This window comes from Aythya marila (assembly GCF_965140915.1).
Source record: "Aythya marila genome assembly, chromosome: 4".
NCBI classification, from domain to species: domain Eukaryota; kingdom Metazoa; phylum Chordata; class Aves; order Anseriformes; family Anatidae; genus Aythya; species Aythya marila.
This window is the reverse complement of record NC_139045.1, coordinates 53,730,657-53,744,083: the sequence shown is the minus strand read 5'-3', so window position 1 is coordinate 53,744,083 and position 13,427 is coordinate 53,730,657. Positions and strand designations below refer to the sequence as shown.

The following is a 13,427-nucleotide window of genomic DNA, read 5'->3' as shown; positions in this document are numbered from 1 at the left end:
GAGGGGCAGACATCACCAGGGGCTGCTGCAAGCCTCCTTTGTAGGTGCAGCTCGGACACAGAAGCCCCTGGAGAAAGATGTGTGATTCTGAGCTTCTCATTTAGGCAGCTGAAGTTTTGGGTGGTTTTATGGTATCCTGATAGGATACACTTAGAGACAGATATAAATCAAAAGGAATAGAGGGGAGACGGCAAGTCCCAGGTACCAGCTAGAAGGAGATAACATCCATGCCTCATCACCATGTCCAGGCACAGGAAGATAGAGCTTTCATGGCCTGTGCATGCAAATCATAGTATCATAAAATCATGTTGGAAGTTGGAAGAGACCCACAAGGACCATTGAGTCCAACTCCTGACTACACACAGGACCACCCAAAAATCTGACCATGTGTCTGAGAGCATTGTCCAAATGCTGCTTGAATTCTGACAGGCTTGGTGCTGTGACCACTGCCCTGGGGACCCTGTCCCAGTGCCCAACCACCCTCCGGGTGCAGAACCTTTCCCTAACCCCCAGCCTGACCCTCCCCTGTCCCAGCTCCATGCCGTTCCCTCGGGTCCTGTCACTGTCCCCAGAGAGCAGAGCTCAGCGCCTGCCCCTCCGCTCCCCTCGTAAGGGAGCTGCAGGCCACCATGAGGCCTCCCCTCAGCCTGCTCTGCTCTGGGCTGAACAAACCAAGTGAATTCAGCCACTCTTCATACGTCTTGTCCTCTTGACCCTTTACCATCTTTACTGCCCTCCTTTGGGTGCTCTCTAATGATTTTATGCCTTTCTTATGTTGTGCAGTTCCTGAGATGAGGCCACACCAGCACAGAGCAGAGCATGACAATCCCTTCCCTTGACCTTCTCATGCCATGCACCCCAGCACACAGTTTGGCTGCCAGGGCACATTGTTGACTCACATTCAAGTTGATATCAACCAGAACTCCAAGATCACTTTCCATAGGGCTGCTCTACAGCCTCCCATTCCCCAGCCTATAGGTACAGCCAGGGGTGCCCCACCCCAGGTGCAGCATTCAGCGCTTGCTCTTGTTGAGCTTCATGTTGTTGGTATTTGCCCTGCCCTTTAGTTTGTCAAAATCTCTCTGCAAGGCCTGTCTACCCTCAGGGGAGTCAATAGCTCCTCCCAATTTAGTGTTAAACTGCAAACTTAATGTTTTAAGTTGTGTTTCAGTACCTCAATTAGATGGCCAATGAAACTGGGCCGTAAATTTAGGCTAGCCTTGAGTTATCAAGCAGCAAAGGAATGACTCTATGAAGAGTTGTCTACCAAAGAAGTTTTTTTTACCAAGAATATTTTTGAATGATTACACAGAATCGGATACTAATACCAGAACATTAGCTAATTTCTGTTGGGGTTCCGAGAGGAACACAATGCAGTGAAGTGCCTTGGATTGCCCTGCTCTAAATGGTAGACCTACTCATGGTTTGCTGTTTCTGCCTGCATAATCAATTCTGTTCATTCCGGTTCTGTTCTTTTTCCTTTTTTTTTTCTTTTTTTGTTCCTATCATGTTCCTATTTCTATTCCTCGGTATTTACTTGTTAATCTTACAGTGTAAGAACCTCCGACTTATTAATGCATTTATTTGCTTTTCTAAATGCACATATTCACCAAGTAGGTGCCCCAACTGTCCTCAAAATTTCTGTTCTGCTGCTCCTTATCTTTAATTACAGAAATGGCTATGTTTTGATTAAAAAATGGAGTCCTTCCTTGCTCAGACCAGCCACATGAAGCAGTATTCCTGCATTAAAGAAAGCCGGGTTTCAGAGGTGTGCTCTGAGCATGGCTAACTCATGCAGCTCATGAAGCACTTCTGCCAAAATACCCACAATGGTTTTCTGGCATGTAGTGGGCACAATTATGGAAGACAGTTTGATTAAAAAATGTAAAGGCTTTCAAATAATACTTTTGCATAGGCCTCAGTTTTATTTAAAAGCTCATGATAAAATCATCCGCAGTGATACTACTATTCTGCTTGCGTTAAAAATACCTTTTAATGTGTTTCGCTTAACTGGTCAGGAAGATGTTCCCTTGTGCAAGATTATTTACATAATGTCTGTTGCAATGACAGATAAAATAGAGCAAAAAAAAAAACCTGTCTTTCAATTTTAAAGTAATGCTTTTCTTTACTTATCTCTTATTCAGTGGAGAGAGAACAGCATGAACTGTACTAGAGAAGCCAAAAAGTACACAGAATAATTCCAAAGCAAATTTAGTTGATTAAATGCAGTACATTACAACAAGACATTTTAATGTTGACATTTTAATATTGTTAGTGAAAGGCCCAGCTATTGATCTTTGCTCAGGCAACAATGAATCCATTGGACTTAAATTCAGAAAAAGTGTAGCCTAATGAATTTTAAGTAACAATTACTACAGGAGGTAATTGCAAAATTTGCATAGCAAAGCTCCACTGAGAGAAATTTAGGAGATTTCTACATCACTCTGAATGTGCTAGGGCTTGCAGTTCAGCATGATAGAGTTATTAACCTCACTTGAAAAAGAAAAAGGAAGGAAAATAATACTATATTTTGTTTAACCTCTGCAGCTCCAGAATTCCAAGATTATTGGGCTCTCAGGCCAACTACTCGCCATCAGAGCCAGCACTGTACTTTCTGTGAGCTCTCCCCAGTCAGCTCCAGGCAAAAAAACAGCCAAGTTACAATGTGAGCTATGGTCTAAGCTAGCCCAGGTGCTTTTGCCTGAAAGAGGTTAGGAAGTGTTAATGTAAACTGCACGGATGTCTGTGCTCTGAGGCTGAAGCATCTAGCAGGATGAGCCGCCTGAGTACCTTCTGCCAACACAACTGGCTTCAGAGAAGGGTATCTGCAGCATCACGCTTTTATAATCTGTGCAGCAAGCTTCATCACCATCAGTTATTGATTTTCAGGGTTTAGTTACAGCTGAAAAAGTTTAAAACAGCTTCTCGTTATGATGAGTGGTTTAAAAATGAATATTTAGATTTTTATTATTTACAAACAAGGTCATTTACATTTTTAGGGTACTACTGTATTTGCATTAGCATTACTTTGCTAAGAGATCTTTCCAATTCAAATCATGATGCTGATACCATTGGTGCCTCTCCACATTAAGTACTCTTTCTCATTAACTCAGAATCTTTACTGCATACATTTAAGAGAGGAAATAAATAAAAAAAAAAAAAATGGAATTCTATTTTAAATGAAGTGAGAATTCTCACTTACTTCTGTGGACCAAGATTTAAATGCAGAATTAATCAGATAGTCACAAATGCGAGAAAGTTTGTAGAAAGAATGCAGAAATGTCTTACAGCTCTATCTTCCAAAAAGTTTTTCCCAACCCTTTTTTATTTAATATTTATAGGCAGCAAACTACATAACTAAGTTATAAAAAAAAGTATTCATAGTATCATAACCAGTATTTTAAACTTCAGTTACTTAGGTAACATAAATCTTACATGCCACAGTTTAAGAAAAAGAAGTGGTCTAACATCCACAGACCTTTACATTTATACCAAATATATGCACTTAAGTACTAAAATGAGCTGTGATACATTTCTATTTGGTATTTGGTCAAAACTCTTTTTCCTTGCCTCACTGTTCATTCCCTGGACAGCTACTGGGGCAAAGACATTAAACATTGTTTGCAGTAAGGGAATATGAGACAGCAAAGCAGCTTGTGGTTCTACAACATCGATCTTGGTATTTCGGGTAGAAGCCACATTTTTAATAGTACTAATGGGAATTGTACGCAAATTCATGTCAATTTTCACCAAATAGGACATAAAATCTTATGTTCCATTGCAGTGGAAACCAAGAATAAAACCAAGAGGTAACGAATTCAGTGGTGCATCCTTAGCCTGTAGTCCACAGAAAAAGATACCTACATTCCCTTTTACGTGTGTGATTAATGCCAACTAATGGGAATCAATAATACACAAGTCAATACTGTGATAAAAAAAATATGTTGGGTGTTTTTAATTACATGTTTTGAATGCCTTTGTATTTTTATTACCAGTTAATGTTAAGAAAGCTAATGCACCTACTTGAAATTCTACCAAGTCATCGTAGTAGGATGTAGCTCAACACTAATTCATCTTCCACTGTGTCTGTTTGCCTTTCTAGTAATTTCAAAGTCGTGAAGCTAGTTACCACACTGGTTTTTAAGAAATTCAGATCCTGAGGAGGGTATTGGCATCACTAAAAAGAAAAATGTAATCCCTACTTTCCTGCAAATACACAGGGCTTACTGGGAGAGAAGTATGGCAACATCCGAATACCAGGGGAAGTCGAGTCAGCCGAATTTGAAATGATCCTGGACGCTGCCATAGAGGCTAAGCTAGAGACAAGAATTTTAGAGGAGTGGTACTGCAGGGACGAGAATGCAGTGCCACCAGCATATTACCTCAGGCCAAAATCTGAAATGCTGAAGAGCTACCAGAATACGGTAAGTCACATTCACCACCTAAAACATTCCTGTCAGTTAAAAAACAGCCTTTCAAATGTCCTGAAGTGCCTAATGCTGTCCCTGGGCAGATCCCATACTATTAACTTCCTAACCGTATTCTAAGAGAAGATTTTTGAACACCATTAATTATCATTTTTAAAACATGCATTTGTCGTTAACTGGTGACAGTAAAGACTGTGTATCACCCAGGGCTCAGTTCTGCCTTCCTACACATCCTATATATCCAAGGACAGATTTCAGCGTAAAGGAGAGAGGTTCTTAACAGAGCAAACATTCATTTTGAGCACTTGCTGTAGTGCAAAAGAAAATGAAATGAAATTGTTATACTGCATTCATCCATCATGTAGCAGAATGTAGTATTTGTTGCATGAGAAAACACTGAAAACATGAAACACGTTGACACAGAAACGTTTAATGAGCTGAATGCAGTGTAATGTGTCCAATTCTGACTTATTTACCACAAGGGATGAAGCAAGTTTTTTAACTTTATGCGTTGTTTTGCTAATGTCCAGAATGCCCTTTGAATAAAGCTTGACTTTTTTTTTCTTACTAAAACTCTATACCTTTCCTCAAGCTACTGACACAACAGGAGTAGTCAAAAGGATATTCATAACTTAACGCTAACACAGTTACATCTTATAAACTCACTGGAAATAATAAAAGACATACCGCTCTGAACACGTCGAGAAAGAGTTGCTAAGGAACGTAACCCTCAAGGCCACTCTCTTCCTTATTGCACCCTCCTACTGCCAGGAAAACTGGAGACCCCTGAAACACGTCACTTGCAGTAGGTCATGCAGCAGTGACTACCAGCTGCCTTAAGGGAAATTTATGTTTTTCAAATATAAGGTGCTTATTTAACACTACCAGGAACCTCATTTTGGATTTGAAATCCAAGCTTTAATTATTATTATTATTACTTCTCTTGAACAGGAGAAATAAGACTGCTTCCTTATTATAATTATTTCAGGTTTGGTTCTCCAATTCTCAAAACTCTTCTTCTATTAAGGTTTTCTCTGTCTTATTCATGAGGAATATTGCATCAGCTACCTACAGGAGGAACTGAGAAAATATTCAAAGTAGATAGTCTTTATAACTCTATAAAAGAATACATTATGGTTATCTGCAGTATAAAAAGTTGAACGTATTAATTTATTTTTAATGCGTGTGTTTCTCTGTTACCATGTTATTTATGACCTTAAATATTAGACCCTTACTTTTTGAAGTTGTAGATGTATTACAGCTACTGTTTAACTATGGATATTTTTAAAAGATGGAATCTTCTTCAAACTCCATGAATGAGAACAAATGGCAAGATATATCAGAAGAGATAAAGAAGATTTTTAAGACTGCTGTGAAATTGCTGTATGAGAAAGGAAAAATGAAACACAGCCAAGCAAAGAGATACCTTTCCTCTGGTAAAGTTCAGACTAACTGTTTCTATATGTACATTTATTATCTTTTCTATCAGCCTTTCCACAAGCATGAAAATATATTTCTGTTGGCATTTCTCACCTAACCAAAGAGGAAAATGTGCTTGTTGCTCTTGCTTGAGAGTTTTTTGCTGTGTTTTTTCTTCTTTTCACAGAAAAGAGATGCGATCATTTAAGGGTCTGCATGTTTTGGGGGGTGGGGTCTTGAACTGTTTATAAAGAAAAGATAACAGAGACTCTGCGTTCTCTTTTCATCCTTAGCTATTGAAGATGAACTTGATTTTGCCTTGGGTAAACAAACACCAGCTTTCCTAAAGAAGTGTGTTTGCTACATTCGGAAAATTGCCAACATCGAGCGTTTTGTTAAAATTCCAGAGATGGGAAAATACATGGATGTGGTACATACAGCTGGGAAGTTTCTACGAGATCCTGAAGCCCATGAGAAGCTGATCAAGCTCAGGGATGAATTCATTCCTACCATCGTCGCATCCTCCAATCTGAGAGTGTACACGTCCGTCACTCACTGTGACATGAAACTGGGCTACTCCCAAGAAGTGGAGAATCATTACATTGAAGGACTCGGTAAACAATTCTATGAAGACATGATCGATATTATCCAGGCAACAGTGCAGCAGAATTTTGACACAGAGACAGACTTGTTGTATGATGAAGTTCTTCAGCATTCATCACTATGTAAAACATACTCCACTTTTTATGAATACAGATGTGAGGCATTGCATATAGTTCACAAATACGTTCTACCTAGCAAAATAGGACACATTAACCCTCTTATCGTATACGGAGGACCATGCACAGGGAAAACTCTTCTATTAGCCGAAGTGGCAAAGAAGGTAAATAAATACCTTACATAGTTTGGTGATGCCAAGGGCATTTGTGCATGAAGGCTAGCTTTTCATTCTTCCTCTTGACAATATATCAGTCTTTAATACATAAATTAAAGATTATAAAACTGACATACTGCTTATTGTTGTATACATGTTGAGAAAAAGACTCTTCCTTTTACTAGCAACATGTATACATAATGCCCAACAGAAACAAAAGCTTATAGAGCTTTCAAAAAACTAGTAGGGATCAACATATTTTTGAATCATCAACCTGTATTTCACAATGATCTTTTTCCCTTTTGTTCCACAGAGGTCCTATGAATCTGGAACCGTCTAAACATCATATGCTGTTTTTAGTCTTATTCACAAATACAGCATGTCTTTCCAAGTCATGCTATCTTGTTTTATGTTCTCATCAGAAATTACTCCAGAATTAGACTGATACGCTTGCTACAAATACACTTGCCAGAAATCTAACTGCAATAACCTGCAAAAATACCTGTGTTTAGCTGACATCTGCTGCTTCAGCCACTGAGCTGAGTACTACAGGGACATGAAGGAAACTGTGCAGTGCAGGACCAGATGCAGGGAAAAAAGAAAAAGGGAAAAAAAAAAAAAAAAAAAAAAACAAGCTGGCATCTCTAAGCCTAATTCTCAAGCTAGAAGTCACAACTTTGAGTTCCCTGCCGTGTGCTCAAAGAATTTGGCACAGTAGTCTGGGAAACAGCCATATCAGCCAGAAGGAAATAGAGAAGGGAACAATAATGTTTAAAATCCTATCTCTTTCCCAAATGTGACTTCCTAGATTCACATCAATTGCGTACATGAAATTGGGATTTGCAGTTCAAAATCTCATTTCAGATCCCAGTACATAACCTTGAGGCACTGGTTATGTTTTTCTTTTAAAATATTCTGTAATATCTTAAGTGAGGGGAAAAGACTAAGCACGTGAGAGAACTGAGTGAGTTAGCCTGCACAGACTGAGAGGATTTAGAGCCACATTCCTCACTTGCTTAGAGTATGCTAACCAAAAAAAAAAAAAAAAAAAAAAAAAAAAACATTTTATTATGGCAGTGTGTAAGAGCCACAAGCGCTACAAGAGAAAGCATAGTTCAGTGGTCCAGGAATTAAGGTAACCAGCTAGGAATGGGCAATCCTGTATTCCCATCCCTGTCCACCAAAATCATCAGGGCATGTATTTATAACTCTCTTGCAAATGAATATTAAGCAAGCTTTGGTGCCAAGCAGGTCTGCCTGGCCAAGGACGATCACTCAGTATCTAAGGAAGGTTATTAATAAGAGCATCTGCCTACTGACTTTCAGACCTGAGACACTGATTTTGCAAAGAGTACCCTGGGACTTACAGAATGAATTCTGCTCGGGTCCCCATAGACATAAGATCTTCTTTGTGGATCTGCGTCTTACTGTTTTGGGATACAACCTGGGCTAAACAAAGATGACATATGATATAAATTTCACCCAGTGCATATAAACCAAAGCAACCTCAAACTGCTAGTGAGAGCACTTCACTCAACCAGTAACATTAGAAGACATTTATATATATATATAGGCAATTACTATTTATAAACTCTGTTACTGTGCTTCATTTAGATACTAACTAAATCGTGCTCTACATTCTAGGCCTATTCCTGGCTGCAGGAAGAGATGGGACCTGATTCTGACCCTGTGGTAGTTATACGATTTCTGGGATCTACCGAAACAAGTACTGATCTGAAGAACATACTTCAAAGCGTTTGTGAGCAATTAGCAGTCAACTACCGATGCCTCGTACAAAGTTACCCAAAAAAGATTCATGACCTGCGGGACTTGTTCATAAATCTCTTGAATGAGTCTTCATTCCACAGGCCACTGGTGATAATTTTTGATGCCCTAGAACAGCTAACAGATAGCGATGATGCTAGGAAGCTTTGGTGGCTTCCCATTCACCTCCCCCGCTCAGTACGGATAATTTTGTCAACACTGCCAAACAAGCATGGGATCCTGCAAAAACTGAGGTGCCTTATTCATGAAGAAGACAACTACATTGAGTTGACTGCAAGGGACAGAAAGATGTGTAGCCAAGTGCTGAAACATCAGCTGCTGCGAGTTAAACGAAAAGTAACATCAGGGCAACAGATCTACGTCAATGAAGCGTTCTCCAAGTGCACACTGCCTATGTTTGTGAACTTAACCTTCAGGGAGGTCAGGAACTGGAGATCTCACAAAGATGTGGATGAGTCCTCCCTCTGTGTCACTGTACATGAAAGCATAGAACAGTTGTTCTGGTCGCTGGAAAGCAAGTGTGGATCACGACTACTGTCAAGAGCACTTGGCTACATCACTATGTCCAAGTCTGGTCTGAGTGAAATGGAACTGGAAGATATTTTAGCCCTTGATAACAGCGTTATGTATGAGCTAAGTGAGAGTGTCCAAGAAAGCAACCCACTGAGAATTCCCTACATATACATTGCGAGGCTTAAGGAGGGTTTACAGGGATACTTAATAGAGCGACAAGTGAAAAATGTAACACTTCTGCTCTGGGCAAATAGGCATCTGCAACTAATTGCCCAGAAACTGTACCTGAACAATGAAGAAGATTTGCAGGAGATGCACACAGTCATGGCAGAGTATTTTCTTGGTGTTTGGTCAGGTGGGCGAAGAAAACCTTTTTACAGCAACGACCAGTATCTGAATGGCTGTCATGACCACGACAGCAGAGGCCTGAATGAAGACGAAAAGCACTGCATGGATCAGATTGCTTTTGACAGGCAGGCACCTGATCAGCCGTGGGTTTTTCAGTGTAATCCCTTAGAGCCCGATATCTTTTTTATCAATCACAGGAAAATGACAGAGCTTATTCATCACTTGACGAAATGTGGAAGAACAGATGATCTTCTCTACGGAGTCATTATGAACTTCAGCTGGCTGTACACCATGATTAGGATAGGGCAGTTTGATAAAGCGATTTCCGACATAGAACTGGCTTACACCTGCTCGCAAGAAAAGGAGCTGAAGTTTCTGGCCAGTACCCTCCGCAGTATAAAGTTCAAAGTAGTAAAATACCCGGGGTCACTCTCTGCTGAGTTGCAGCAGAGGCTTCTGCCAGTAGTAAGCTCATTGCCTAAACTCAGACATCTCCTCTTAGAATGCGACAAGGACGGGCCCAAGTACTGCTCTATCGTCCCTTTGCATTCATCCATGGACGTGACTTACAGCCCCGAGCGCCTGCCGCTGTCATCCAGCTGCATGCACGTCACAGAAATCCTGCCCACTTTTAATCCCAGCACAATCATCGCTGCTTTGGAAAACGGCTCCATCAGCACCTGGGACGTAGAGACCCGCCAGCTCCTGAGGCAGATTACAACCGCTCCGTCTGTCATCTTAGGGATGAAACTTACTAGTGACGAAAAATATCTTGTGGTGGCTACAACAAAAAACACCCTTTTGATATACGATAACATAAATTCCTGTCTTTTGTCTGAAATGGAAATTAAGGGGTCAAAACATTGTGGAATAGGGGGGGGCTCCAGTTTTATAAATGGATTTACATTATCGGTCAACCACGCGCTCGCGTGGCTGGAGGCCAGCAAAGATGTCACTGTCATAGACCTGCTTTACGGCTGGCCTCTCTATCACTTCCACTGCTGGTACGAAGTGACCTGTGTGCAGTGCTCTCCGGACGGAGTTTATGCCTTCTGCGGGCAGTATTTGAACACCACAACCATTTTTCACTTAGGCAGCGGAGAGAAGCTGGCCACTGTAACCTCTGAATTTTCTAGTGGCTTTGTGAAATTCCTTCTCATTCTGGACACAGCCCAAGAAATGGTGATGGTGGACAATGAAGGTAGCCTCTCTGTTTGGAATACAGAGGAGATCGCAAATCCCCAGCTTACGGATGACTTTGACTGCAGGAGAGAAGACAGCGAGGTTGTCAGCATAGAGCTTTCTGAAGACCAAAGTGCAATTTTAATTTGTAAGGCTCTCAGCATTGAGCTCCTTGACACTCGTGTGTGGAAGGTGGCCGAAAAGTTTAGAGCTAAACACAATGAGCGCTTTATATCTGCCGTGTTGTCCAAAAATGGCAACTGTATAATTGCTTCAATGGAAAATACCTCAGCCATTTTTGTTTGGAGAAGAGATACAGGGCAGTGCATGGCAAGCTTACAGGAAATCTCAGGAACTATAGTCAGGCTAATTAAATCAAATCATCATAACATGCTGCTATCCTTATCCACCAGTGGTGTCCTTTCTATCTGGGATATAGACATCATCACTGCTATGTCCAACATCGACAAATCTGGCAAACCTATCCAAAGACTGGTGCTGCCGGCCAGAGGGGAATTAATATACACATTGGACGGATCGGATTCTGTCCACAAGTGGAACTTCAGCACTGGATTTATCGAAGCTGTGTTCAAGCACGAAGGAATTGTTGAAAACTGTGTGCTGACCTCTTCTGGAGAGATAATGGTTACATCGGATGATAAATGTAGCCAGTACGTATGGCACACTGTTAGCGGCGAAAATATCTTTCGCATCAATGGGCAAAAAATCTCAGAGCTAATGATCACTCATAACGACCAATTTGTAGTCTCCCTCTGTGAGCAAAATGCATCCAGAGTTTGGCGCCTGGCCACAGGACATAGGGTTTGCAATATTTTAGTTGCCTTACAGAACGCATTTATAACAACTGCAAATACTTTTGTAGTCGGAATGGCGAAGAATAAAGTGTTGGCAGTGAGCCTCTGGACAGGCAGTATAACCAAGAAGTTTTGCTGCGATGATGGTGCAAGCATTGTGGACATCAAACTGATACCAGATTGCCCAGATATTATAGTATTTATAACATCTACTGAAACAGTGAACATCTGGAGCCTAACAGAGGAAGTCATCTGCAGGCGTGTACAACTGCCTAACAATTTCTTAAAAAATTTGGAAGACTTTGAAATGTCCCCAAATGGCAAGCTAGGAATTATAACCCGTGGTGATGAGAACATCAATGTGCTTGATCTACACAGCGGAAAACTTCGTGTGGTTCACGCTCCCGGTATCATCTGGAGGCAAAGGCTGTCTCGTGATGGCCGCTATCTCGTGTACATTTGTTTTCGTGGTGAGGAAGATGATGACAATGGTGCGATCTCCAGTTTAATTGTAATGAGGCTGGCGGATGGCAAAAACATCGGTGCCTGTTCTCTTTATAAAACTCCCACTTTCCTTGCACTCTCGCAGAGACATTTAAATATTATTATTGGATTTGATGATGGAAGTATAGGCACTTACACGGTAGTGGATCGAGTCGACGCTGCACTGAAAATTAAAATTGCTACTTCAAACAGCCGTCAGATTTTCAACAACACGACACAAGTGATTAGGCCAAAATGTCACAATTATAGCTTCAAAGTGACTGCAGACTGCATTTGGAGGGAATCGACTGAAGTATTTGCAAGGGATAGCCCCATTACAGTTACAGAGCCGGAGGTGAGTGAAGCAACACCAACCAAAAAACACAACTATTGCTATGAAAAAGTGTGCTCAGCCATAGACTGCAGAGGACACAGTTTTGCTGCTGACAACTGAGTATCCGTCTGGACTAGTTTACCTGAGTAATAGTATACATGCATAGATTTGTCTTCTGAATTCAAGTAAAAATCAGTGCATTTCTTGGAAGACAGACAGAAACAGCAGAGGGCAGACCAGCTGTTTTTTCCTCGACAAATATTCTAAGATTTACGTACACACACACAAAAAAAGCAAATATATCAGCAATCGGCTGCAGGGTTTTTTTTAAATTTCGGAATACAAGGTTCAGTCCAAGATTTCACCAGGGCCTTGATTAAAAATTTCTAGCAATACTATCAAAATTGTTATGCTATTACAGAAGTTAGGTGATCTTACGTGGAATTGACAAACTGTTTCAACTAGAGCTAGAGCTCTACCTGACCGGTGAGAAAGGCAGACCACTGTTTTATAAACCAAGTCGCCTAGAGGTGGTCAGGGCTGGATCTATAGCTAACAGCCAACTTTATACCCACCTGCAAAAATGAGTTTCTCTTGCTTGATGGTGCAATGACAAGATGTCACCTGCCAACCTGGAACACTTGATACATTCCATCATCATTTAAAAAATACCTACTTTAGTTATTTATTTTTTAATTGGGATTAATCATTGGGTTGAAAGGAGTAGGCATCAGTCAGCTGCAAACATGTCAACACGTGAGGTGATAAATACTTCACCTCGGTGAAAGGACTGAAAGATTATTTTTTTTAATTGCATGCAGGGATTTCAGGTTTCTGTATTGTGATAAAAAATGATTAAAAAAAAAAACACTAGGTCATAAAAGGAATATATGGTTTGGGTTTTTGTTTTTTGGTTTGGGGAATTTTTTTTGTCTTCGCAGTGTTTATTAGTACAGGTCGTAAAGAAAACTTTTTCAAAGAGAAAGGGCATTGCAGATAAACAGTTAAACATATGAATTTCTTAATGTTAAAAGGTGGCTATCCATTTTCTTGTAAGGAAGTCTAAAATATCTCCTATGTCCCCAAAGTAATCTTAATAGAAAGCTTTCAGACATGCCATGTTTTAATCTTGATAAAATTTGCCTTACTATCATTTCTATTCTTTCCCATGATAAATGCAGATCAGATGACCAAACACTCTGGGACTGCTTGTATATGTGCTAAAATTCTCCACTAAATGCAAAGGC

The 13,427-nt window shown here is 40.4% G+C and overlaps 1 protein-coding gene across 1 annotated transcript in view; it reads left to right on the top strand.

Annotated features, from left to right (window-relative positions):
- Positions 1-12,300, top strand: part of NWD2 (NACHT and WD repeat domain containing 2) — a gene marked incomplete at both ends in the record, with an annotated part of 55,477 nt that extends 43,177 nt beyond the window's left edge. Inside the window, 4 exons of the mRNA XM_082758793.1 lie at positions 4,221-4,424; positions 5,719-5,863; positions 6,140-6,729; positions 8,365-12,300. Coding sequence (XP_082614919.1) covers positions 4,221-4,424; positions 5,719-5,863; positions 6,140-6,729; positions 8,365-12,300 — 4,875 coding nt within the window. The remainder of the gene's footprint in view (positions 1-4,220; positions 4,425-5,718; positions 5,864-6,139; positions 6,730-8,364) is intronic.
- Between the last annotated feature and the right edge of the window lie 1,127 nt (positions 12,301-13,427).